At 41.0% G+C, this 24,185-nt stretch overlaps 1 protein-coding gene across 36 annotated transcripts in view; it reads right to left on the reverse strand.

Annotated features, from left to right (window-relative positions):
* Nucleotides 1-24,185, reverse strand: part of BBX (BBX high mobility group box domain containing) — a 147,872-nt gene that overhangs the window by 15,006 nt on the left and 108,681 nt on the right. For 28 of the 36 annotated variants that reach the window (XM_068694080.1, XM_068694013.1, XM_068694084.1 and 25 more), the window contains 5 exons: nucleotides 22,873-23,021; nucleotides 14,867-14,956; nucleotides 7,522-7,719; nucleotides 6,650-6,842; nucleotides 1,000-4,050 (listed from right to left, as the gene is read on the reverse strand). In XM_068694080.1, the coding sequence (XP_068550181.1) occupies nucleotides 3,963-4,050; nucleotides 6,650-6,842; nucleotides 7,522-7,719; nucleotides 14,867-14,956; nucleotides 22,873-23,021 (718 nt within the window). In that variant the 3' untranslated portion in view covers nucleotides 1,000-3,962. Of the gene's footprint in view, nucleotides 1-999; nucleotides 4,051-6,649; nucleotides 6,843-7,521; nucleotides 7,720-10,332; nucleotides 10,767-14,866; nucleotides 14,957-19,883; nucleotides 22,169-22,872; nucleotides 23,022-24,185 lie in introns of those variants that run through there. The other 8 variants (XM_068693912.1, XM_068693915.1, XM_068693923.1 and 5 more) reach the window with 8 other exon arrangements.

Raw genomic sequence — 24,185 nt, forward strand, 5'->3', positions numbered from 1 at the left:
CCGTGATGTTTCTGTCTTTTCTACTGTTTTTTTTTTTTTTTTTTTTTATGTTGCAGAATGTACACGCACGCACGCACACACACCATATATATCTTTTCCTAACTCCCCTTTGTTGCCACAACTTCACCCTACTGAGAACAAAGGCCAGCTTTCCTTGTATCCCCTCCTTGCTGTCCCATGTCTACAACCGTAGCCTTCAGCCTGCTCCAGTATTTGTACAGTAGCTAAAAAGGCAGCAGAAAGTGAAACTGCTTCAATTTAATATCCTGTTCCAAAAGACGGCATCCAAACTGTAAGGCATTCCCTGTTACACCTCCCTCGGGTTTCTACTCGACACAGGCTGCAGAGTGCTCCTCTGCCTGGTGCTACACAGGTCTCCTTCACCTCAACAGTGAAGACCAGCGGTGCAACCTGCACACCAGTTCACGTGCTTCTACCTGTCCCTTGCTCCTGTGACCCTTTCCAACAACAACGCTCATCGCTTCGATGTCAAAAGTCATGCACCAATGCTATAAAATAGAAACCCAAACTATCGAGAAATCCTTTTGTCATGACTTTGGGATATTGTATTAGTATAAAAGAGCATTCAGTCATCTTAAATAAATATATTCTATTTCTGAAATCACAGCACATTCAAGGGGTAATTCCTGCCATATGCAGAGCATGAAGTAATCACCGTGGATGTTTTTGATTTGGTCTAATATCTGGAAAATAACCTACTGTGGGGATAAGAATCTGCATCTCAAATGTTCTGCAGAACATTTTTCCCATATGTATATACAGTACTAGAACAATTAAGAAGACATTACAGTAAATTTCTCCCAGCTGCTTAGATCTGTAGCTTCGGTTACGACAATATATTCTCTATACCTCAAAACTATATATGAAGTATCAAAGGTCACTAAATAAATAAAAACTAAGGAAAACTGGGACAGTACTGCATTGTACACTTGAGACAAGATTCCCCACTCCCATGGATAAGTGATAGAGGACGACTACGGTAATTGCTTTTCTTTTTTTTTTTTTTTAAAGAAAGATTTATACACAGGTTCAGATCCAGAAAATAATGTGAAATGCATAAATATTGATAGCTTTAGCTAAGTTAAAACGGGTTCAGTAAAGTATGATACAACATATTCAGAATAAACAAAGCAGAAAAGCATCATATTTTGGTTTGCTTGAGATATACATAAGGTGCAACAATTTCTTCTCTAGAGGCATTTGTGGACAATGTGTTAACGGGTAACAGTGTTTGCTGGTATACTGAAGTACACACAATAGCAATATGATTTTCCAAAATGAAAGCAGCTGAAATTAATAAAAATTAAAACAAAACAAACAAGGAAAAAAAACCCAACCCCAATACAGTAAGATATTGGTCTGAAATTTTTGTTGTGCTAACAGACTTTGTTACCTGAAAATACTGATACCCCTTCTAGTAGATTCAGGGAAAATTCTAGCTACTGAAATCAAGACGTCACTCAGAGAACCAACAAAGGCAAATGCCTAGTGAACTATAAAGCTTTGCAGGATTTCTGCTACTCTCAGTGCCTAATCGCTTAAAAATTAAGCATATCTACAAAAAGGTTTATAAGTATCTGAAAACAGTCATATCCAGTAAACTGACCCAACCCTACCCCCTCTCTAAGGGAAAGTCAAGGAAAAGCAGATCAAGTAAGATATTAATTCATATAGAAAAAAGTAATTTTCTGTTTCTTTTAAAAAAGGTACCATTAATATACAGAAATATCTTCAGGAACAATATTGAAATTTAAATTGAGGAAGAATGGGGTGCTTTGACAAAAATATATCTACTCTAAAGGTTTCTAGAGAAATAAGTTAGTACCATTGTCAACGTGAACGGCCTGCACTGTAACATATTTGGATTTCAGCTAATTATAAAGTGGTCCAAAACTCCAACAGCCACCTTGCTGTGACCCAATAGTTTTAAGTCTTAAGTTTTTTCCTGTCTTGTTAAAATAACTTATAAAACTTTAATAAAATCTTATTAAAAATACTGCCATAGGCTGCAATGGCATTTGAGGGGCTCTTAGTCATATGTTCACCTGAATTTTTAAAAAGCCTTTTCACTGACTCATTGGCTCTTAAATTTTGTTGTTCTTTTGCTGTTGTTCCCTTCTTCCAACACATGCATCTTTGATGGTGCTGTTTTAGTGAGACTCTCCAAGCTGTCCGCCCTATGTCAAACCTCTAATCCTTTGTTCCAACTTGTGTGGTATGTTGTGTGTTGTTTCCCAACAATGAACCAAAGACTTTCACTTAACTACAACAATGAAAGGCTAAACCTAGCAAGCATTAATAGAGTTACTGTCCATATGGCTATTACATCAAATTAGTTACAAAATAACCCCAAAACACATTATCAATTCAGTCAAGTATAAATAAGAATGCCTGATAGAATGATGTAAACTCGCATCTTTTAAAGACTTAATTCAAAGAACTTCAAACTCAATCTAATACTATCAAAAATTCAGCCAGTATGACGAAGACTAATAGAAAATTATTGCTGGAGTCCAATTTGGTAAATTGTTGTGCTACAATGCAAAAAGTAGGGAAACATCTTGTGCTATTGAAGAAGTACCCTGTTGAATTTGTAGCTTTAGATTAGTTACTAGTGATCGTTTTGCATCTGTTGGTAGGAATCAATGCTTGGTTATACAATAGTGTAAGTCAAAATAGTGAAGGTAACAGGCCAAGTGATACACTCGGCCTGGCTTTTGGGATGTATTTATGAGAGCAAACCACAAAAATTCAACATAAGCAAAGACAGAAACTGGCAGATGGATCTGTTTGGTAGTCTGAATTCCGTCAAACATTATTCTTCAGTTGTAGTTTATCTGCGTAACACTTGCCCCTTGACCAACACAAACTGTAATTGGCCCTTTAGAAAAACTCTGAAGCCGACTGAGACTGTGCATAGTAACTACAACAACGCCAGTGTTTGCAAAATGTAAAAGGTACGCGTATCAGTGTACATGTATATTGAAAAGTCATGCTTTTAGGTTCTTCAGAATGGTGAAATAATACTAAGGTCACTTTTGAAAAACATATTTGCAGAACTTTTTGTTTACAGGAAAGTTTCACCAAGTCACTCAGATATCTATGCAAAAATAAAGGAACCCTCCAAGGCATAAAAGACAAGTCAATTATCTGCAGTATTTTTCTTTTCCATACACCACTCCTTTTTCTAATGCACATCATCCTGGTTATTCAAAGCTAAATTAAAAAGAAACAAAACCCAAACATAGCCTGTCAGAATTTTTGCCAGTAAACTCTACCACTCTGGTGGCGAATATAAAAGTGCAGAACATCTGGACCACGTGGCTGCCCAAACACCGCTAACAATGGTACATCTGTCCAGGCTGCCTTGAGTTCTCTGGAACAGGTTTTAAATTCATTCTACAATATAAACGTAGGCATAACCTATTAATATAAACCATCTTAGAACTTAAATCTTCATGTACAAAAATGACTAAGAATATCTAATAATAACTAGTGCAGTGCGTCAGTGTTTTCGTTGTTGTTTTTTTTTTTTTCGTTTTTTTTTTTTCATTTTCATTGAACTAGGTATTATATGAAACTAGTTGCCATACTCTCTGGTTGGTAAAAGAGATGCTGTGTGAGCTAACAGTAAAGGCAGCCTTCTTCACATCAACCACCTATTTACTGTTTAAAAGCCTTCAATAGAAAGCAAGCTCTGGGATCATTCCATTTCTCTTCATTAATAGACAAATAATATCACCCTCCTACACACTGGGTTCCGATTTGAGGACCTGGCCCAAGTTGCTAATGTCTGGCTTCCAGTGAATTCTGGGCCACTCAGAGCAATAAGCACTTGCTTGCAGTCTATAGTTTCCATCACATGGACTGACTAGCTTCCCTTGGTAAAGACAAGGCTAGGATATTAGGTAAAGCACAATGTTTTACAATAAAGTGGAGCTTCACTGGTCAGCGCAGGAAATAAGCACTGGAGCCTGAGACATTTCATTTGGCTGTCCATCATGTGGGAGAGGTGTGGCCCTCTGACTTCTGCAAAAGAAGAAAAGAAAAGCCACCCATCATTATTGGGAGCACGGGAGTTGCTTTTAGCAGACTAGAGAGGACAGAAAGCAGCACGTGATATGGTTTAACACCCAATATGGTTTATAACACCATAACTCCCTACTGCTACAGGTGTCCACACACTGCTGGATTTGCGCTCTTTGTATAGGTATTACTGCAACGGTAAGAAAATATCCTGAGGACAACCTGCAATACAATGCAAAGTCAAGCAAAACCAAGCCTTGATGGTATTTGACTACCCGAAACAAAATGCATGGCCAAAGAGTACATTACAAGCACACAAGTGCTGTTACTCTTTTTCTAAGTGAGTGGCTTCAGCCCTCAGAAGCAGAGAGTGCAGCTCACGTGTAGCAAAAGATGGCAAACGCAGAGAGGCATGTGTCACGTTAATGAGAGTCAATAGCCAGCTTTCAAGCAATATGGAGACATACCCACCAGCAGAGTTACATGTTGGGATTAGTCCAAGCTGCATGACTTAACACTTCATCAGCCCAGCACATCTCTTTCATTACTAGAGCCGTGTTAATTTACAAATGATCCCCTGGCACAGGATATCATAAAAATAAGCTGCACCAGAATTACGTGCTGGAAATCAACATCAGTCATTGAAGCAGATGGACTTGGGAGAACTCCTTTGCAGCTTGCTTTTTAAAATGCATACACAAAGCACATCGCTGCCTGTTATCTAATCTCTCAAGTCAGACTCTATTTTTGTTACCTCATGCGTCACTTACAGCAATGTGAATCTGGGGCCTACTTCTTATTTACACCAAGACCGCTTTACCTCACTCTGGCAGAGCTAGGACCTCTGCAGACACATGGGCACCACTGTGCTTTGCACACCAGGGGTGCAGTGCAGTAGCCTTAGCACAAAATGCAGCTCAGGCTCACAAGTGCTTAACCAGGGCACTCTACCCAGAGCTAAACAGAAACATTCAAATGAAAACCATGCTGTCACTTCCAGAAAAGCTCTAATTGCACTTAGAAAGGAGTCTGGCTTCCAAGGCCTAAGGCTTTGCAAAATTATTTAATAATTGAATTCAGATGCTCACAAAACACATCAAGAAAACCTCTAATGCTATTCTTCCCATTCCCAGTTATTTACAAATAAATAAGTAAGCTGCAAAGATAACAAACAGTCAACAGAGTAGAAGTTAGCGAGGCATCCAGCCCATCAGATTTAGACTTCGATTTGCCAAGTCTGCCAGAGACGTACGGCTAAACTGCTACTGGGAAAGAGTCCCTGTTTTCATTTCCCTGGTGATTAGAAGCTGGAATTTGCAACAGCTGTTAGACATTTGCAAGTCTGGTGTTTTCAGGCCTCACGGAAGGTGCTGCACTGTGCTAACTGCATGATGGGATGACAAAACATGGGATTAGGTAGGAAGGACCCGAATAGAAAGGTATGCAAAGCATTAGTTCAAGACATTCACTTTAACGGGGAAAAATGGAACACAAAGCTTTCTAGAAGAACAAACTAGACAAAAGCCTAACTAAGCAAATCCTGTCACTCTTGTGCAATTCTTGTCAAACCATCACTGGAAATCAACGAAACCACAGTGCTGCAAGGGATAGCAGAACTCACTTCCCCAAGGCTCACTTTGTGCCTCCTAACCACAGAAGAAGACACAAATGAGTTCATAGTTTTGCTGTCTTAATAGCAGAAAGATGTTTTGCAGAACTGGGAGAAACTGAGAGAAAGCTTGTGGAGTTCCTTAGGTAGCCAGCCACGTCACATGCCATTTGCAGAGGCCGTGATGCTTTCACACTGGCCCAGGGTTTCCTCACTGACTTTGCACTCTAGGAAAGGATGGGGCATCATCTCCAACACACCAGAGCATCAAAGAACAATAGCAGGCAATTAGGAGCTGAGGAGGACTTGCTGTCATTCATCATTCGTTTCCTCCCATCACAGGTCTAGAAGGCCAGATCTGGCCATGCTGATTTGACCCAGCAGGCCTAAGGAACCTGTGCATTCTCCACACTATCTGCGGATGGCCTAACTCCTACACCAAGAGGGCCAGCCCAAAGCAACACGCCGTTCCGTCACCCAGAACTGTTCTGCCCTGAGGACATAGTGCAGCTGCTTTGCCTCCTACACAGCAAAGCAGAAGAGTAAAAATAATGAGTTAGCTTCATTCAGTCATGTTCAGGATAAGATAAGATAAGATAAGATACGAACTTCTGCTGAAGTTACATGAAATTCTCTCCACAGTCAGGCCACAGAGACGTACAAATCAGCATGCAGTAGCTATTTCAATCCACTGTTATCTGACAAATGGTGTCCAAAAATTAGAAATTCTTCATCATTTGGATCTCAAGGAGCATATTAAATGGTTTATATACAAAACTTGGGAGGCAAGCTTACTGTGGAGGATCATTTTACTGACTATTGAAGTAGATTACATTGTCATGTAGGTGAAGAGTTAATACTATGAGGCTAGTGGTAGAAAACAGACATTCAGAGAAAGTACTGGAGGAAGAAACAGACCAAATTAAATACTGCATATTGCTTGCTTTCCAAATACGGTGGCAACAAGTAGAAAAGAAAACCATAAAACCGTACCTGTGTACATTTTCCATTGCTGCTACCTCTGCCAGAGCAGCTAAGCTAAAAAACGCAGACACTGCTGGCATATCTGATGTAATACTATGATTTTCTTCTGTCTCTGCATTTCTGGAGAATTCACTGTTGCAATCTGTTTCTGCACTTGAGGCTTTCTGAAGACTACTTTGTGGCAGATCTTTAGGCTTCTCCTCTGAAACAAAAGAAAGTTAAGCTTGCAAGTCTAGACAGCCCTTAAGTTCACAGCAGCACATCCACGTACTGACCAGTCTGGTGTTAACAGCATCTTTACCTTCAGGGCTTCAATTTTGCTACTGTAATCCTATTTATGCTGCAACCTCTTTTGACCCAAGCTACTGGCAGAAGCATACTGAGGTTTATGAAGCAGTTTACTGACTTTGGATTCAGCCGAGTTTGATCCTTTAGGTCAGACAAAAGAACTTGTGTCTCTGTGTGCGTTTACGATGCAGAAGTCCTGCAAGATTATCTTAACTTCTGAGGTCTCCTGCAAGGCTTTTGCATTGACTGTTACATTATGGAACTTGTTTTTATGTCATGCAACTAGCTGCAGTATAATTTTTTCACTGGACTGGAAAGAAACCATGAAACTTAATTGTTTTCCATTTCTCTTTGTAATCAGCTCGTGGTTCTGAGAGGGAGAGAAGGCAGATGTGGGCAGCCAAATAAAAGAGGCTGGACGTTATGGACACACTAATCTCCCAGTTGATCGATGTCTCCATTTTATTGAATGACCTTTCTGGGCAGGTCTGAGTCTGTGCTGGCTGAACAATACTTCCCTGATAAGGTGGTTGTACTCTCATAGCATCTCCAACTACTCAGTTTTAACAAAATTTAAGCTACCATTTCCTTACCCAGTGTCCCTCCTGCTGGTGACACTCGACCATCTGCTGTTCGGACCAGATGAGTGATCTTAGTTTTCCTTGCTTTCCTTTTCTGGCTCCCAACTAAAGGCTCGTGCATCATTGCTGGCTCTGGAGTGTTTAGGGCAGATATAGAAATTTTATTTTTCCAGGCAGGCTCACTGGAATTTTTGTCTTCTAAGAATATGGCTGAAAAAGAACAAAAATGCATGTTTAAATGTAGAATAACTCAACTACTGTCTATGCTTTTTACTGTTTTGTAAGCATCCACATAATGTACTAAGCCTTCCCTTTCAGGTACTCCGAGCATAACCCATGGCAAGATATCACTTGGATGCTGCAGGGGGTTGAAGGGGAATAGTAGCAACAGCTCCTAAAGATGTCCTAGGAGGTTCAACTTTCTTACATTTACAAAGGAAACTGTGAGACAGGCAGCAGCATTTCAGTGGGAGCGTGGCATCAGTCAGTGTAAAATGCTCCACAACAGAAGATGCCAACAGGAAGCCAGAGGACACAATGCATTTAAGGAATAGAGAGCCCTCACATAAGCTTATCTTAGCTCATAGCCAGAATCACAGGCAGAATTCAGAAATTCCTGAATAAGATTCTGTGATTCTGTAACTCTGACTTCTCTCTATAGTCACTACTCTGTGCTGTCTCCCTGAAGCAGAAGGAAATGCTGTCTTTTATAAAACAATAAAGCTTAAACAAAAAAAAACAAAACTTCAAACAAACAAAAGCCAACAAAGGCAGCAAATATGAAAGCTGAATTAGATCCCATCTGAAGATGAGAATAAAGGAAAGTAAACACGGGATAGAATCCTGTGATGGAAATGCTGCTTGCATAAAGCCAGAGTGTGAAAGGAACACTTTGAATCTTTTTCAACAGTACCAGTGTTGGCACTTCAAAGCAACTTTCCATCCTGAAGTGGAACATAATCACAAGTTTTCACCTGACTAGACACTGATTTTACTCTTATTCATGCAGAAATTGGCCAAGCAGCAATCACTGGCAGTATTTACATTTCTAAAGTCTGAGATCAGACAGATCATACAGGCATCAATTGCTTGCCGCAGGAAGAAGTTCTTCACTCAGAGGGTGGTGAGACACTGGGACAGGCTGCCCAGAGGAGCTGTGGGTGCCCCATCCCTAGAGGTGTTCAAGGCCAGGTTGGACAAAGCTCTGGGCAGCCTGGGCTGGTGGGAGGTGTCACTGCCCGTGGTGGGGAGTTGGATATAAGGTCCCTTCCAACCCAAGCTGTTCTATGATTCTGTGATTTCCAGTGATTTAATAAACCATACTGCTGGTACCACAAGGTAACACTAGTCCACCAATTCAATGTGGGATAGATTTTCTCTTGTAATAAAAGTATTATGAGGCCTACATCATCTGTGATTACAGAAAGACAGGGTTGGCAACAAAGGAAATGCCCAGGCCATTACTTAAGAGGCTTCTCTAACCTGTTTTGAAACTGGGAATACTCGTGGTATCTTCACCAAGCCCTCAGGTTGTTTTTTTCCCAGACACACTGCCTCCTCAACAATTACATAATTTTTCCTAATGCCTGCATCTCATCTCCTCTGCAGCACTTCCAACTCATTATTTTCTTTACTACCCATCAGGTTACATACAGCCTCTCTCTTTTTAAGAGTCCTTTCCTTAAGAGTCCTGTTACCGTGTCTACATTTAGCTTTCTCTTCCCCCACCCTTTCTTTCATTCTTTGTTCCCATTTTCAAGAAGTGCCTAAGGCCCATTTGTTCACTTTGTGGGTGGCAGGATAAGCAAAAAACAATGTGCAAAACTCAAGCCAGAGTGCCAGCCACTGCTGTTTCAGAAGGGTTAAGCACTGAACAAGGCCCATCTCCTATTTTGAGTACGATCAGACCTAGTGCATGTGTAAAAGCACTTGGGAATGTACCAGAACTTAATTCATGTATGTTCTTAAATCCATCTTCACATCTTCTTGTGTGAAAAATTTGTTGAACGTGTCTGATATCTTTATTTTGAAAAAAACACAGAGCTCCCATGAGCTTTTCTCAGTGTTTACCCAATTATGCTAAACTTTTGCAGAACACAGCTTTATATTTTATATTTTATTTTTAAATTTTATATTTTTATTTTTTATATTTATAAATAAATTTTATTTATTTATAAATAAAAAAATATACATTTTTTTAAAGAGTGCAAGAGCGATCGCAATAAGATCTGCCCTGTAACAGTCCAATTCAGGAGAGGCACCAGTGACTATAAATGTGGCTTTCAAGTAATTCAGTGTGGTTAGTAGTGAGATATTCAGATGCGCTTACTGTACTGACTGAGACCAAAATCTTAATTGGAATGTATAATTAAATGGGCAGCTTTCTCTCTAGATTTCTTATTTGGGAATTCATAAGTGTTGATTATGTATTAATGTAATGGTTTGGTTGTAGTCCAACAGTATTTGCTAATTATGATGTGGGGATTTGCTCTAATTAGATACTACTTTGGCAGTGCTGTTTGATTCTAGTTTGACTGAGTTTATAATGGTTTTAATTTTAGGAATGCAAGCCTTTTTTTTTTTTTTTTTTTTACATTTAATAAAAATATTAGAGACACGATTTTAAACAATAAGCAATATCTGATAGAAAGAAACCCATGTATGTTTTTAACTACATGTGTAGCATGTTATGAGCTATGTCAGGTCACTAGAAATTAACTTGATTGGTCAATACAATGGACAGCTATCTTTTAAATTTGTTTTATTTTTCACATTGTAGACATCCAAAAAGGCTCAAGAAATTGCTAACATAAAGCCTTGAAAGGCGGAATAAAAGGGACAGTAGTTAAAAAATTACAGACATAAAATGGTTTAAAAGGTTGTAAAAGATGAAGGAATACACGACAGCTGGGCATTTCATTAAGAAATAGTAGAAGGTGACTGACAAATTCAAAATGCTGTTAAGTGTATTCCCTTTCCATGTTTTGAGGTTTCTCAATCCTTGAAATCAGACATAGGAGAGTCCTCTATGATTATTTCCTCCCCTAACTCCGGAGTAAGCTCTTTATCACTTCATTGTAACACTGCTGCCATGCAACTTTGAATAGGAAAGGATTAAGGATGAATAATGAATGAGTGGGGTGGTGTCTGTTTTTTTTTTTCTTTCTTTCTTTCTTTTTTCTTTCCTGTGTGTAAGCAGAGGGGGTGTTGAAGGGAAGAACTGCTTTCCTCAGGAGAATTTTTCTTCTCTACCCGTCCTGGTGGAAATTGGGATGAGAAATTATTTCATTATATTCTTTGCAGTTTATTATTCAAGCAGAGATAAAACCAAGCTCAGAGGAAATCATACAAGACTAAAGGCTTCTCCAACAAGACGCTTTGCATTAAACTCCAGAGATGAAGAGTCCATGCTTCAACAACTGAATAGCCAACCTTTTCTTCATTCCTGCTTCCTTTGAGAGAAACAGCACCCCCTTGCTTCCACTGGCAAAGGTACACCCATATGAATGCTTTAAACCAGACCTTTATTTTTCAGTGCAGAAAGGACGAAGTAAGTTTAATTCCCTCTGTTTTTCATTAATCATATCTTTAATCCATTTCATACCCCTCTTGTTTTCACATTGTGCTACATGCAAGAATGTTGTAGATTTTCAGGAAAATGCTACTTAGAAATTAAATGAGATCCTGCAGATAGTGTTCAGTCTTGCAGAGATTTCTATGGTTACCTTCCCACATGACTTTAGTGTATGCACAACTACAGGGCTGGTGTTTTTTTTTTTTAGCAAGAAGAGCTGGACCTTTCAGCATACTTACACCATGGATACAAAAATGATTTGGAAAGAAAAGCATCTAGAGCTCTATGTTAGATGGTTTCCTGAGCTAATTAGCTTGGACAGTCTACCCTACTCTGCAGGTTTGCAAAGTACATGCAATCCTCGTATTGCCCCCCCAGCTATGCTTGGTTTCCTCTTGAGTTGTACAGTGCAGTCGGGAAGGCAAGGATTTAAAAAACCTGACTCTGCTCTGACATTGCTCATTTATATCAACTATCAGTATTTCTGTAAAGCTTGCAGCTGGAGATTGGAAGTTTCTTGCTAATCCTGATTTTAATGCTGCAGTATAATAATATGCAATTAATAATAATATGCAATCAAAGCAAAAACAGCTGAAGTAGCATCAAGAACACTGATGAACGTCTTTAACCCATCTCTCTCCTAACACTATGCTAAACGAGGATGGGTAGGGTAAGACAGAAGTCCCTTTGGGAAATGCTATAGTGCCAAACCTGTACTCAAATCACAGAGGCAGGTCCACGTTAAAAATGCTGAATTGAAGAGCCCAGTGAATAGCTACTGGTCTCACTCTACATTGAAGAGCTATCAGCTGCCTTTCAGACTGTAAAAATGACGTCAGTTCAAGTCATTCAGCACACCACAGAAGAGGACAAGCTGCTTTTTAGACTGAACATCAGGAAGATACTAGACAAATTTAAACCAATTTCTTCAACAATACCCAACTGTAATAGGATTTGCAATTTAACCACGTCTAGTGGAAAATAAATGTTCCTGTGGATCCAAGCATGCCGGTATGAAGAAAGGAAGGCAGGCTGTAATGGTTTAATCATCTTCATTAAGCTAAAAAGGGGAAGCCTAGTAAGGTAGGGAGCAAAGCTTCAAGTAGCATTTGCTTCACCAGTGCTTAGGAAACAACAGCAAGCTGACCTACACCCTGGTGGAAGACGCAGCTCTTCTGACAAAGGGTTGCTGCTGCAATACCACTCATGGGGACTCATGGGGTAGGAAGGCATACCGAACCTTAGCAAGGAGTGGGGCCAACAGGCAGAGACATCCCCTGACAAGGAGCAGGTGTTGCGGCACATCCAGTGATATTTTGTTGGTTACATTTCCTTAAACATCTGCCAGCTCATAATACAGTGATTTGCACTGGTGATGCTGCATACACTGCGGTTACGTGAAGTCAGAATTCACTCAGATACCCGAAGCAGAGAAGCCTGGATAACAATGCCCCAGCCAATTCAAAATGTGCCCTTATTGCATTTATTGCCTGGAAGACTAAAGTGCTCATTCAAAACACACACACTCTCACAGGTCTGTACACACATACATTTCTCCAGCTGTAAAAGCATGAATCTAGCATGACCCCTGCTGACAGCAACCCGTCCAAGCGTCTTCCCTCCAGCTATCAGAATACCCAAGCCTCTCCTTCCTCCAGCAAAATCAACCCCATAAAAACCCTTACATACACACTCATGACTCACCACAAGTATAAACTAACCGCAAAAAAAGAGCAGGAATTTTCATTTTAGTATTTGATTCACCAATACTTGTACACTGTAATTTAAATGAACACACTGGGATTCCCAGCTTAAGTGCTGCAGAACATGGGCTGGTGGATTCAGAGAGTTTAGGGCCACACTGCACTGCAACTGATGAAACTACGATGTTAGGTGAGGCTGTTTGCCAAATGCCAGGGCCATACCCACACCACACATGGCTGATAACCACTCCACTTCGTGTCACCACACCGTACACTTCCAGCAGGCAACACCCCAGATTTTCACTCTGAGAAAACAGAGTTCCCCTCCAACATATACATCCGCTGCCTTTCCTCTGATGATCTCTACGTGGGCTGTGTAAGACTGGTAGGTTCAAGCTTCTCGTGCCTTTGTTTCAGTCTTGGGATGAACTCAGCACACTGGCCCTACTCCAGCAAATGCACAGACATCTTTCATTATTTAGACGCTGTGACACTATTCACATGCTTAACTTCCAAGGACATGCCTCTGTTGTGTTGGAGTAAGGCCAGGGTATTCAACACTTGTCAGGCTTGAATCTTTGATCATAGTGAATGCTTCACTTTGTATCAAAACAGGCTGTTTTTTCAAATTTTTTTTAATCATTTTGCTTAGCTTCACATTGTATCTACAGATTTTAAAATATAAATATTTTTTACTCAATCTTGTCTTAAATGCTGTTTCTTTTCCTATAGGAGAGTTTAAACACTGTTTTTAAATTTTTATTTATTCATATTAATTTCTCTCCGTGGTCGATTAATAATTCGGGCACACAGGATTCTGAATGGCACCCAGTAAGAACTATGCTAATGTGTCATGTCTTCTTCACTCTGGCGTGGAAGCACAACGGTTACTTCTCATGAGCAACTCTAGCAACACGTTTTTTTTACAAAATCAACAAAAAAGAGTATGTAATTTATAAATATTTGCCTTGTTGAATGCAGCACAGCTGACAGAAGCTATGAGGAAAAACAGTGCAAGTGTACCACGGAGGATACAAAACACAGCATCAGGAAAGGAGAAGAAATGACATGGATCAAGCCTCAGGGAAAAGGATTGAGCATAAAGGTAGCTGGGGGAACTGGAGATACAGATTGTCATTTTGTTATCTTAAAAAGAGACAGACATGGATGGGATTAAAAGGAAGAAATTCATGGAGCTACCTAAGTAAGAACAACCAGAGAGGCTCTGCTATATCTCAGGGACGATGTAGGAGAGAACTCCACTGTGGATGATTTGGATAGCATGGAGAAGATGACTAGGGGGTGGAAAGGAGGAAAAAAAAAGGCCCAGGAAACCAGGCTAAGTTATAATCCTGTACATACTTTACACTTGAAAACAAAGCTGGGACTTGTGAGTGTATGGGTATGCAGGACCAGAGTGCTCTAACAAGAGAAAGACGTCAGAGCACTACCGGCAGCGTAGAGGGCGGAGCAGATCTGAGGCAGAACTTAAACAAGAAAATCCTGTAGATGTTATCTTCAATCAGAGGCAAACGGGCAGCTGGTTAAGGTTTCTACAGAGGGTGGGTTGGTTCAAGGATGGCAGGAGTACTCCTGAGAACCGGTGCAGAAACCAGCTCTCATGTTCTGACCAGCTGCAGTCTGCAGAGCTCCAGACAGATGGAAATCAGAGGGAGAGGAGCAAGCAACAAAAATATGGCCAAGGGGTAAACAGTACTGCCTCCAATAGGGAAGGGATGGGGATAAGAGCAACTGAAGGACTAGAGAGCTACAAGCAGTGGAAGATAAAGTTCAGGGCCAACTGCAGAACTGCCCTTGCTTTGTCAGCTCTGCTGCAGAGTCTGGAGCAGAGAAACTGTAATCAAGGGAGATACCAAGGAACAGAGAAACAGCATTGTACTTGAGTAAGGCAGTATGACCAACCGGAGCCAGGAGCTAATGGAATCAAAGCAGACAGGGAAATAAGGGACCAAAGCAGTCAAAGGCTAGAGAGTCAGGTAGCCTCTGCCTAGAAGCATCACCCGAGACTGAATTCAGAGAGCAGGCGGACCGAAACCTTAACTAAGTAATGCACCAGTACCTGTGTCCGGAACATTAAGCTTCTCCTTTTTGTGCTTATATTTGCTGACAATTTTGTGGAATAAGTTCTTTTTCTGAGACTGGAATGAACCTACAGACAACATTAATAATACATACTTTTAATCAGCAGTTTTAGAAAGAGCACAACAGTCACAGCATGTACTATAAACCTCCCCTTCCACTAATGCAGGATGCCATTTCATGGTGAAGCACAAAAACTAACACCCACTGCGCTCTCTGGAGGCTCTCTATCCAAGCAGGCTGTACTCCAACCCACCACCTCTCTATGCAAAAGTGTCCCGGAGCATTTTGCAGAACGGTGACCTTCAGAAAGCTCAGCTACACAATAAAACAAGAGCTTTGTTTGTTTAAAGACATGCGCCCTTTCGGATGTGTAGTGGGATGGCTGCTTTCTTCGCAGCAGCCTGTATGGTGCTGTGTTTGAAACTGGTGACCCAAACAGTGTTGATAAAGCACTGGTGATTAGTGGTTGCTGAGCAGCGCTTGCACAGCGCCAAGGCCTTCTATTCCTCCCTCTGCACCCCAGGGCGAGGAGTGCCCCGCTGGGGGGGCACAAAAGGTGTCAGGGGACAGGGCCACGACAGCTGGCCCCAGCAGGCTGAGGAGATATCTCATACCTTATGGTGTCACGCTCAACAGTAAAACTGGGGATGGGTTTCCAAAGCAGCCGCTGCTCAGGGCCTAGCTAGGCATGGGTTTGTTGGTGGTGAGTGAGTAATTTTGCTTCGCTTGTTTCTTGTTTTTATCCTGTCACTTATTAAACCACTTTTGTCCCAACCTACACACGTTTTTGTCCTCACTTTCACCCTTTCTGGTTCTCTCCCCCATCCTGCTGTCAGGGGAGTGACTGGGTGAGGCCGAACCTACCAGGCATGGTCAACCCCCACAGGACCAGGAGTTAGGTTTGCCTTTTTGGTGACCAGAAATAAGTTTATAGTAAGTGCATAAGTAAAAGCTCCCAGGAGAGTAAGGTGAGGGTGTACCCTACTGACGGTACCGTTCCTACTTTGACAGTGGAGTCTTTGCTAGTAATGGTCAGAAGGCATTTTACAGGGCAGCAGACAAAGCATGCCACTAGCAGAAGCCATTAGGAACCATCCTTTGACTCACTAATGGAGATACAGCAGCAAAGAAATAACAGACACATTATTTCTACACTGCAAAGCCACTTTTAGGCAGTTACTTTTCAGAAACAAGCTGCACATCAAAATCTTATTTCCGAAGATACAGCAGGTGAGCACCTCTTCAGGCTAGCTCCGAACAGACCTGCCCAAACAGAAAGGAGATGTGCTGCAGATGCCAGGACAGCTCACAGCCTAACGAGAGGGCATCCTTCCCAGCTGCACTCTAGCAGGAACTGCACGCCATCCACCACACCGACCTCCTCTGCTCCTCCTCATCCTTACAAGAAGCCAGACACACACTGGCTACTGAGACAACTGTAAATGTGTAGTAATGTGATCAAGGTGAGTTCACATCATGCATCTGCAGTTTTCGATCACTACCCAGCTCTGTATGTGGGGAATGAAGGAGAAAAACATGTAGTGCAGGCAAGAAGGAGAACAGCATTCATAGAAACTAGCTTCTGTTTGAATAATACACAGAGAACAGTAAAACCCAGACAGGAACAGACAGAAAAATCCTAAAATTTTGTATACTTGGCTTTGTAGTTCACTGATGCCTTTTTTTTAAAAAACAAAACAAAACAACACAAAATAACAAACTACTAAAGATATCAAATTTTGGGAAAAAGTGAATAGCATCACAAAAAATCCAGATGTCAAACAACAAACCAAAGCAAAAACAAAACCAAAAACCAATCCAGGCTAGACACCATCAGCTTTAATTTTAATAGTTTTTTTAATAGAACTTGTAGAGAAAATACTGTAAAGTTCAACAGAATAGGCCGTATTCATTCAAACTAATTCAAGTGTCTTTCTGCAGATTTTATAGTAGGTTCCTGGGTATCACAGAGTTGGATAAGCAGTATTGTGCCAGTAGAAGAAAAATGCAAAATAAGTCATGAAAAAGCTCAAGCAGGTTGAGGGAAAGTGTACCTAGGCTTTTCTGACGACTAAGGTCGAATGTTTAATTCATATCAGCAGAGACAAATCTTTCCAAAACAGTTCCACCAGACACAGAGGAAGAGATATGCAAGAGATAATTCAGGACATAATTTTTACTGTTTTCTCTCTCTCTCTTCTTCTTCTTTTTTTTTTTTTTTTTCCAACTTAACAAATAAGTGATTTGTAGGTGCTTGGAATAAGCAACATTTTACATGGTATTACAGAAATCTCCACTGCTACAGCTCGGCTTGCACCCTACAAACTGCTTTATTCCACGGACTATCAGTGAGTGCCAGCAACTGAACAGAATAAATGAGATTAAAAACTCCCCAAAAGATGACAGTTGTTGCATGGATAAGGAAAGCTATGTCTTAAATTTCTCTTTTACCATCAAAGAACACTTCAGATAAGCTTGTATCTGCACCACATAGCAGATGCTAGATGGTTCATAGCACATGCTACTTGCATGTAAAATTCTGTTCTCAAATGGAAAGACATTGACTGCAGTGGAGTGAAAAGAGAAGCCACCTTTTTATAAGGAAATTTCCAATGCCTGACCCTTTTACCCTTTATTCTTGTGAGACAGTGCTCACGGTTACTTCCTATGCCCTTTGGCCATGAATGCAGTGAAAGAGAAAATGAGTTAATAGTTATGTATGTCAATGTGGCATACTTAGACCTGAGAATCTGACTTCTAACTCCATGAAAAACTCACTTTGCACTCCCTGCCTGAACTACTTGGAGTCAGCTAGACAATATGGATATGCTCAATGTCCTCTGTAAAAAGCCAAATTATGATCACTCTCATATTTACACACACAAGTTATCTAGCAATTACTGAATAGACTATTTGGTTCTTTGGAAATGTCCCCATCCAACCCTTCCTTCAGATTAAGGCATGAACAGATGAACTGCCAAATGTGGGGCCTTTGCAGGGCATATTCAGGTATGAAAACAGAGCTTTTCTTTTTCTTCCCATAAAAATCAAATTAACAGAGGAGGCAAAATATAGACCAAACCTGAGAGGACATGGGCACATGTACTTAATTCCAGCAGGAAAGGCTGAACAATGGGCCATTCCTAAGATCAAATACCCTTTTCCACTCTCCAAGAGCAGGTGTCCCAGGGGCATGGTTCAGGCATAACAGCTCACACAAGAGCTTACACAGCTGCTGGCTGTGCTACACCTGCTTCATGGGGACAGCAGTCAAATATTCAGAGATTTCAAACAAACACCACTTGTCAACATTCAGTCCAGAGAATATCCATGGCAGAAAGACCTAGCCAATCCTGCTGTTAGGCAGTGGATCCTAGGAGTGCCTTCCTATAGAGAGTTGAGAACTGCTTTTATTCCTGTAAGTTTACTTGCTATTGCTATACTGCCACCTTAAGTGTAGAGTAAGTCCTGTTCTGCTGATCTTCCTCGACTGAAAATACTCTATTTCCCTCTTCTTTTCCTAGTGCTACAGCGGCTGCCATGTGAGTTAACCACCTGCTAATCCCTGGCTCCAGTGGCTCACTGTACTCCCTGACAGCACCAGGAACTTCCTTCTGGGGATAGCAGCATGGACAGCAGCAGCTGGTTAGGGAAGCAGTAGGCAAGAAAATGAACAGGCCGTGCATAACGAACCATAATTGCGTTTCCTCCACAGTTCTGGGCATGTGTTCCCCCTACTCTCCCAGAGTCCTTTATTGTACACGGCCAGACCAAACAGGGAACATTTCAGCACTGTCATAAGACAACCAGGACGAACACATGTGCCTCCCAGAAGGCTCTGGCACTGATTTGACATGAGGAAAGAAAGACCCTACAGAGGAGGCAATGAAGCCCAATTCACTTCTATCACAGGTTCAGCTCATTCCCTCAGCTTGAGACTGGCCTCCTACTAAAATCCTTGCCTTGTCCTGTGAGGCCATCGTGTTGGCAGGACCCCATAAGCTCCACAGCTCCCAGAAGAGCCGGAGTTTGCCAAACTCTCCATGTTTCTAAGTCTCTCGGGAGGACGGCGCTGTATTTTTAGGTTGTGATCTGTGAAACATTATGGCTTGCCATCTCCAGACATCCTAGTGCTTAGAACTAAGCCAAAAAAAACAAGCTAAGGCTGAGAGGAATGCCACTAAGGATTATTTTTTAAGCTGATGCTTTACTTCTAGTTCTAGAGGTCAAAGAAAATAAAATTGCAGACAATTCCTTTCCTGAATAAAAGTACACCATGTAGTCTTCTCCTGGCCTTCCCAAAACGAGAGCTTCAGCGAAGTGTTTAGTGTGTAAGTGAGCATTTCTTCACAGCACACCACAGAATAATGACTGTGCCTGCTGCTCATTTTTGCATATAAGCGAATTAGTGACTCACTGCAGACTGATGACTCGTGTGGTGGGATGTTTTGGCACATATGCCATTGGAAAGAAGAAAAATAAAATCAGTCACAGCTCCAGCAAATGTCGGAGCAGGCCATCTGCACAGACTGAGCGGAGCTGTATTTTTCAGCCATTTTCTTACATTGCTATTGTACGTGCATGCTCCTGGCATGCTTGGGGTGGGATTTGCAGAAGGGTGCTGACTTGTTCAGGTCTACTCCCACTGAAGACAGATCCCCATTAAGTTTAGTGAGAGCAGAATTTGGAAAATCTGGAAAAACTGGAAAAAATTGCCTCTCATTTCAGAAAATTCAAAGTTTCCCTTGCACACGGACTTGAAACAGTTATGTCACAGGGTTCCTCAGGTATTTTTATGTTAAAAGAACTGCCTGAAGTGAGGACTGGGCACGGCAAGCAGTGTGGAAGGATTCAGTTGACACTGATTCACTGATTTTCCGCTTTGTAGTAACAAAATGCCCTGACAATCCTGTCTGTTTGGGTCAGGCAGCAGATCAGGCCCATCATCTTATTTAGCCCCACGTAGCTATAGTTTAATGACATCTGACAGAAAATCAATCTGGCATCATTTACTCCGAAATAAGATAAGGCCTTGTCAGGCAGGGTATAACGTGTTTTTGTTTTAAGGCAGAGAGAATTAGTTAGAACAGCAATAACCCACCCCCAAACAAAACAAAAGCCCCAAGCATTTCTGTTTTAATCACCTAGCATCCTCTGGGGGTTTTAGTGTGCAGTGCTCCAATCTACTTTTCAGCCTTTAGCCGCAATTTAGTAAGCACTGATCTGAAGACTGCAGAAAGTAATTATCAGAGGACTGAAAACGCATGGGAAGTTTATGATTCTGCACATGCTCATCCAGGAAAAGCAGGGCATGATTTTAGGGTGTTTTCTAAACCTACCCCTCATGATCATTACATATTGTTTGGAAACAAGGCACATTAGAGGCCCCAGCCACTAGCAGGCACCATTCGTAATGGAGGCCTCATCTGATGATCTTACAAGCCAGAGACAGCTCCCAGAAAGAGCAAAGCAGCAGAGCCAGCTCCACACAAGCAGAAAACACAGAGCACAGCATAGCGAGGTTAAGGTCTCCTACATCCCAACAGAGTCACACCCACAGGACGTACTGCCTCTTCACAGTACGTGGTCATCACGCTGCAAGAAAAAAACGTCCCTTTTGCTTCTGCTGAATTCTAATGGTGTAAACTAATAAAAAACCTAGAGCCATTCCAAAGCAGTCCATCATTTTGCATAAAACTGCCCGTTTCCCGTGTTTCGTTTTCTGCAACACTTGCAGAAGCTCAACCTGTAGACCTGTGTTCATAACACCGTTGGAGGTTAGTGTCTTCTCGCTGTCCGTGGACTCAGGATTTGCAGGCAAGCCAAGAGCATGACGAGGCTGAACGGCCTGTCAGGACACTACAAATTAATTTGGGGATTCAGCATAATGAGTATTTGGCTCTGCTCGAACAGTTTCCCCTAATAAGCTAGTAAGCTTGGTTGTGTGCAGTTTGGTTCAGGTTGTTTCAAACACACAGCTTGCATCCTAATTTTAAGAATCCTAAAAAAAAATCTGGCAGAAAACAAATTAAAATCAACCTACTGCCATGGAATGTTTATATTTTTAGCAATTTTTCTTTTCCAAAAGGGAAAAAAAAATAGGTATGTTGGAAAGTTTCTCAGTTAGCTCTTGAGAGCTGAGCCTCACTCTCCAGGGAGCTGGAATGACTGACGTGAGCTGCCAGCTCGCTTTTGTGAATTCAACATTCATTGGAATTAGGAACAGATATCGCTATCTCAGTCTACATTTAGTTCAGGGCTATGGTTAGATGTTCACTGCAAAAACAGCAGTGTCACCATCAGTTATTCCTGCCTCCAGGGCTTTTTGTTACAACCCCACAGCTCACTTGGCGGAAAAGTTCATGCGACTGCTGGCCATCTGCTTTGGTACAAAGTCAGCTGGCTTGGTTTAAAGAGCCCCATTTGCCAGCTGCAGGCAAACGCTCCATGGCCTTCTCCGCAGGGCTGTGCCAAAACTGCTTATATCAGGCTTGTGACCTGCCTGCAGTTATGTTTCTGACCTTCCCTTGAGACGTGGCCGAAAATATTTCAAACCTTTTTAATAGTGATGGAAGCAGGGATCAAAATGAACTTGTACTTAGGAACTTGGCCAAAACCAGAATCTAGTTCTAGGCTACCTGGCTGGTGTAGCATTATCATGAAATTCCCAAACAAATTAGGACCTGCTTTTTTTTTTTTTTTTTTTTTTTTTTTTTTTTTTTGAAGATATACGGACACCTGAACAGGTAAAAACTGTAGTGAGAAATCCACACAGCTGATATTACAACTTCAATTGCCACGTTGTGCCCAGAAGATGTTGTGTAATAAGCCACTGCATTAATATACTGTTAAAAAAAAGTTAATTCATGCTAATTAAAGAAGTTCTGTAAAATATATACCATAAAAATGGAAGAGAAAGAACGCACTTTCTACCAGCACCATTCTAAATTTGCAGGAGTTTGACTGTTCCATATCTAATTATATAAATACAAAAATCAATACTAAAATTGGCATGCACTAGAAAAGAACAGCTGCTCAATCCTGCATATTCTAATGTAATTATTTGTGAAGCATTCAAAAGGCATAGATCTAATCCAGGGTTGTCTGGCTAAAATACACGTACTAGATTTGAAAATCAGCCAGCTCATGATACTACCACAGTAGCCGAACAGGAAACCAGCCTCACATCGTGAGCTGTGCATAATGAGCATTCTTCTGAGCATCCTTTTGTCTTGTAGAATTATCGGTATGTCATACCTTCATTTTGTGTTGCCACAGCCTAAAAGCATTTTCTCTAATGTATACTTACTTCTCTACCTCTCCTGTGAAACAGGCTGTCTATATATAAAACAGTCAAAAGTGTCATGAGTTATTCTCCCTCTATGACCCTCAGCAATAGAGCTGAGCACAGAACTAGTTTTCCTGTCCTCTAACCATTTTTATCACCTCAGAACATTTTCAAGTCTAACTTTCCATTGTAAGTTTGAAATCTTGAAGAAAAATATCCAATTCATTCAGACATTTCTGGTATCTTATTAATAAAGCCTAAAATTACATCTAAATGAAAACACCCATAAAACTGTGCTTTGAAAAACTCAAGGTAACTTTTGACAATCGGCCATTTTTCCCCCCTGCCAGCTTCCCCCTGGGAAAACTTGTCAAATTCATTTACCTCACAAACATTCCCCCTCCTCTGTTTTTTTTTTTTGTTTGTTTTTTTTTTGTTTTTTTTTGTTAGGTTTGCTTGCTCTGAGGAAATTATTTCACGTACAAGTTCTAAGAAATTCTGCTCTACTCAGCATGAAAAGCAGAAGTCAAGAGTATGGCCTGGAAACTAATCCAGGTGAGAACCAACTAGATTCAGTGCTAGAAAAAAGTTTTACTTCACACTTTTCACATGTATAACAGTAAGGTAAGAGAGTGTAAATTCCAGAGCTTGTTGTGGCATTGTTATTGAAGAATGGACTGAACACAGTTACTTACCTTTGTTGGATTTTGGTTGTTCAGATGAGCCGCTTCCAATCTTTCTCTTTTTCCTTGGAACAGATGAGCATCTCCTGTCAAAGGTAATAGGACTGTATTGAGGGAGGCTCTTGAATTTCTTTTCAAATTCTTCTTCCAACTTTGCTAAGCTAAAGGGGAAACAAAACCAACCAAATTAAACGTAACTCCATTTCTGGAGAATTGTGTTTTGTGTGCATACACATGCATCTACTCATATAAAGGGAAAGATATGCACACATGCACACTGTAAATGTCAAACTATTATACATAATCCAACTTTGGGAGGAGAATGTACAATCCATTTCCCGAATTTGTAACTCTGGAGAAATTGTTAATATATGCAAACAATGTAAAAAAAATTAGCTGCACAGATTCATAAAGCTGATTTGTCTGTTCTATGAGGGGAATGAGAAAAGGCAATAAAACCAATAAGTAAACAAACCAATACATTAATTTCACATAAAAATCACATTACACCAGAATGGAGGTGACAATTTAAACTACAGCAAAAATGTCAAACTATCCAACAAAGCTACCTAACAAAAACGGCAAGCCATCCGATCTGCTGTGGAAAGGAAAAAAAAGTTAAACCTGGTGCTTCATGATGACAATTAATTTGTATTTCTTCTGGGGGATTATACTGCTTTCCTGTTTTGTTTGTTGTGAGATGAAGAACACAACTCATGGCTTCAGGAAACCCAACATTCCTCGTAGGTCAGCCCAGCTTGAATGAGTGTAATAAGCTTTACCTACCACTCAAGAAGTCCACAGATGTAGTACTATTCGCAATTGCCAGATGAATACAAAGCACTTGAGCTGGATGGTGTGGCACGGCCTTCCTGGCTGTAATGACTGTGCTGTCTTGTGTAAGCATGACTTTTCAGTGAACTTCTGCAACCAGGCAGGATCACAGGAAGCAAGTGCATTTTAATAAAAGGCAATTTGCACTGCTAGGCAGATTATAAATAGAACTGCCCATGAGATGGGAACAATGACATTTTCTACTCATCTCAGATTCTAATTGCTGTGGAAAATGAGAATTGGACAGATGTTGGCATGACTGTTGGACGGGATGGCCATGAGACACTCTACACTTGGAAGTGTCACAAGAAAGATGATTTCCTGGTTTCTTGAAACAGCACTTCAATGCAATTGTGTTCTGAAAGCTTTGGTACACGGGCTGATACCTCATTTTATCTCTGCTCAGCAGGAGTGGGGTTGTACACAGGCAAAGCACACCTGGCACGGACCACCAGGGAAAGCAAGGGCAGCTACTGATGGAGAAGGTAAGG

Source organism: Anas acuta, chromosome 1, assembly GCF_963932015.1.
Source record: "Anas acuta chromosome 1, bAnaAcu1.1, whole genome shotgun sequence".
In the NCBI taxonomy this organism is placed as follows: Eukaryota; Metazoa; Chordata; class Aves; order Anseriformes; family Anatidae; genus Anas; species Anas acuta.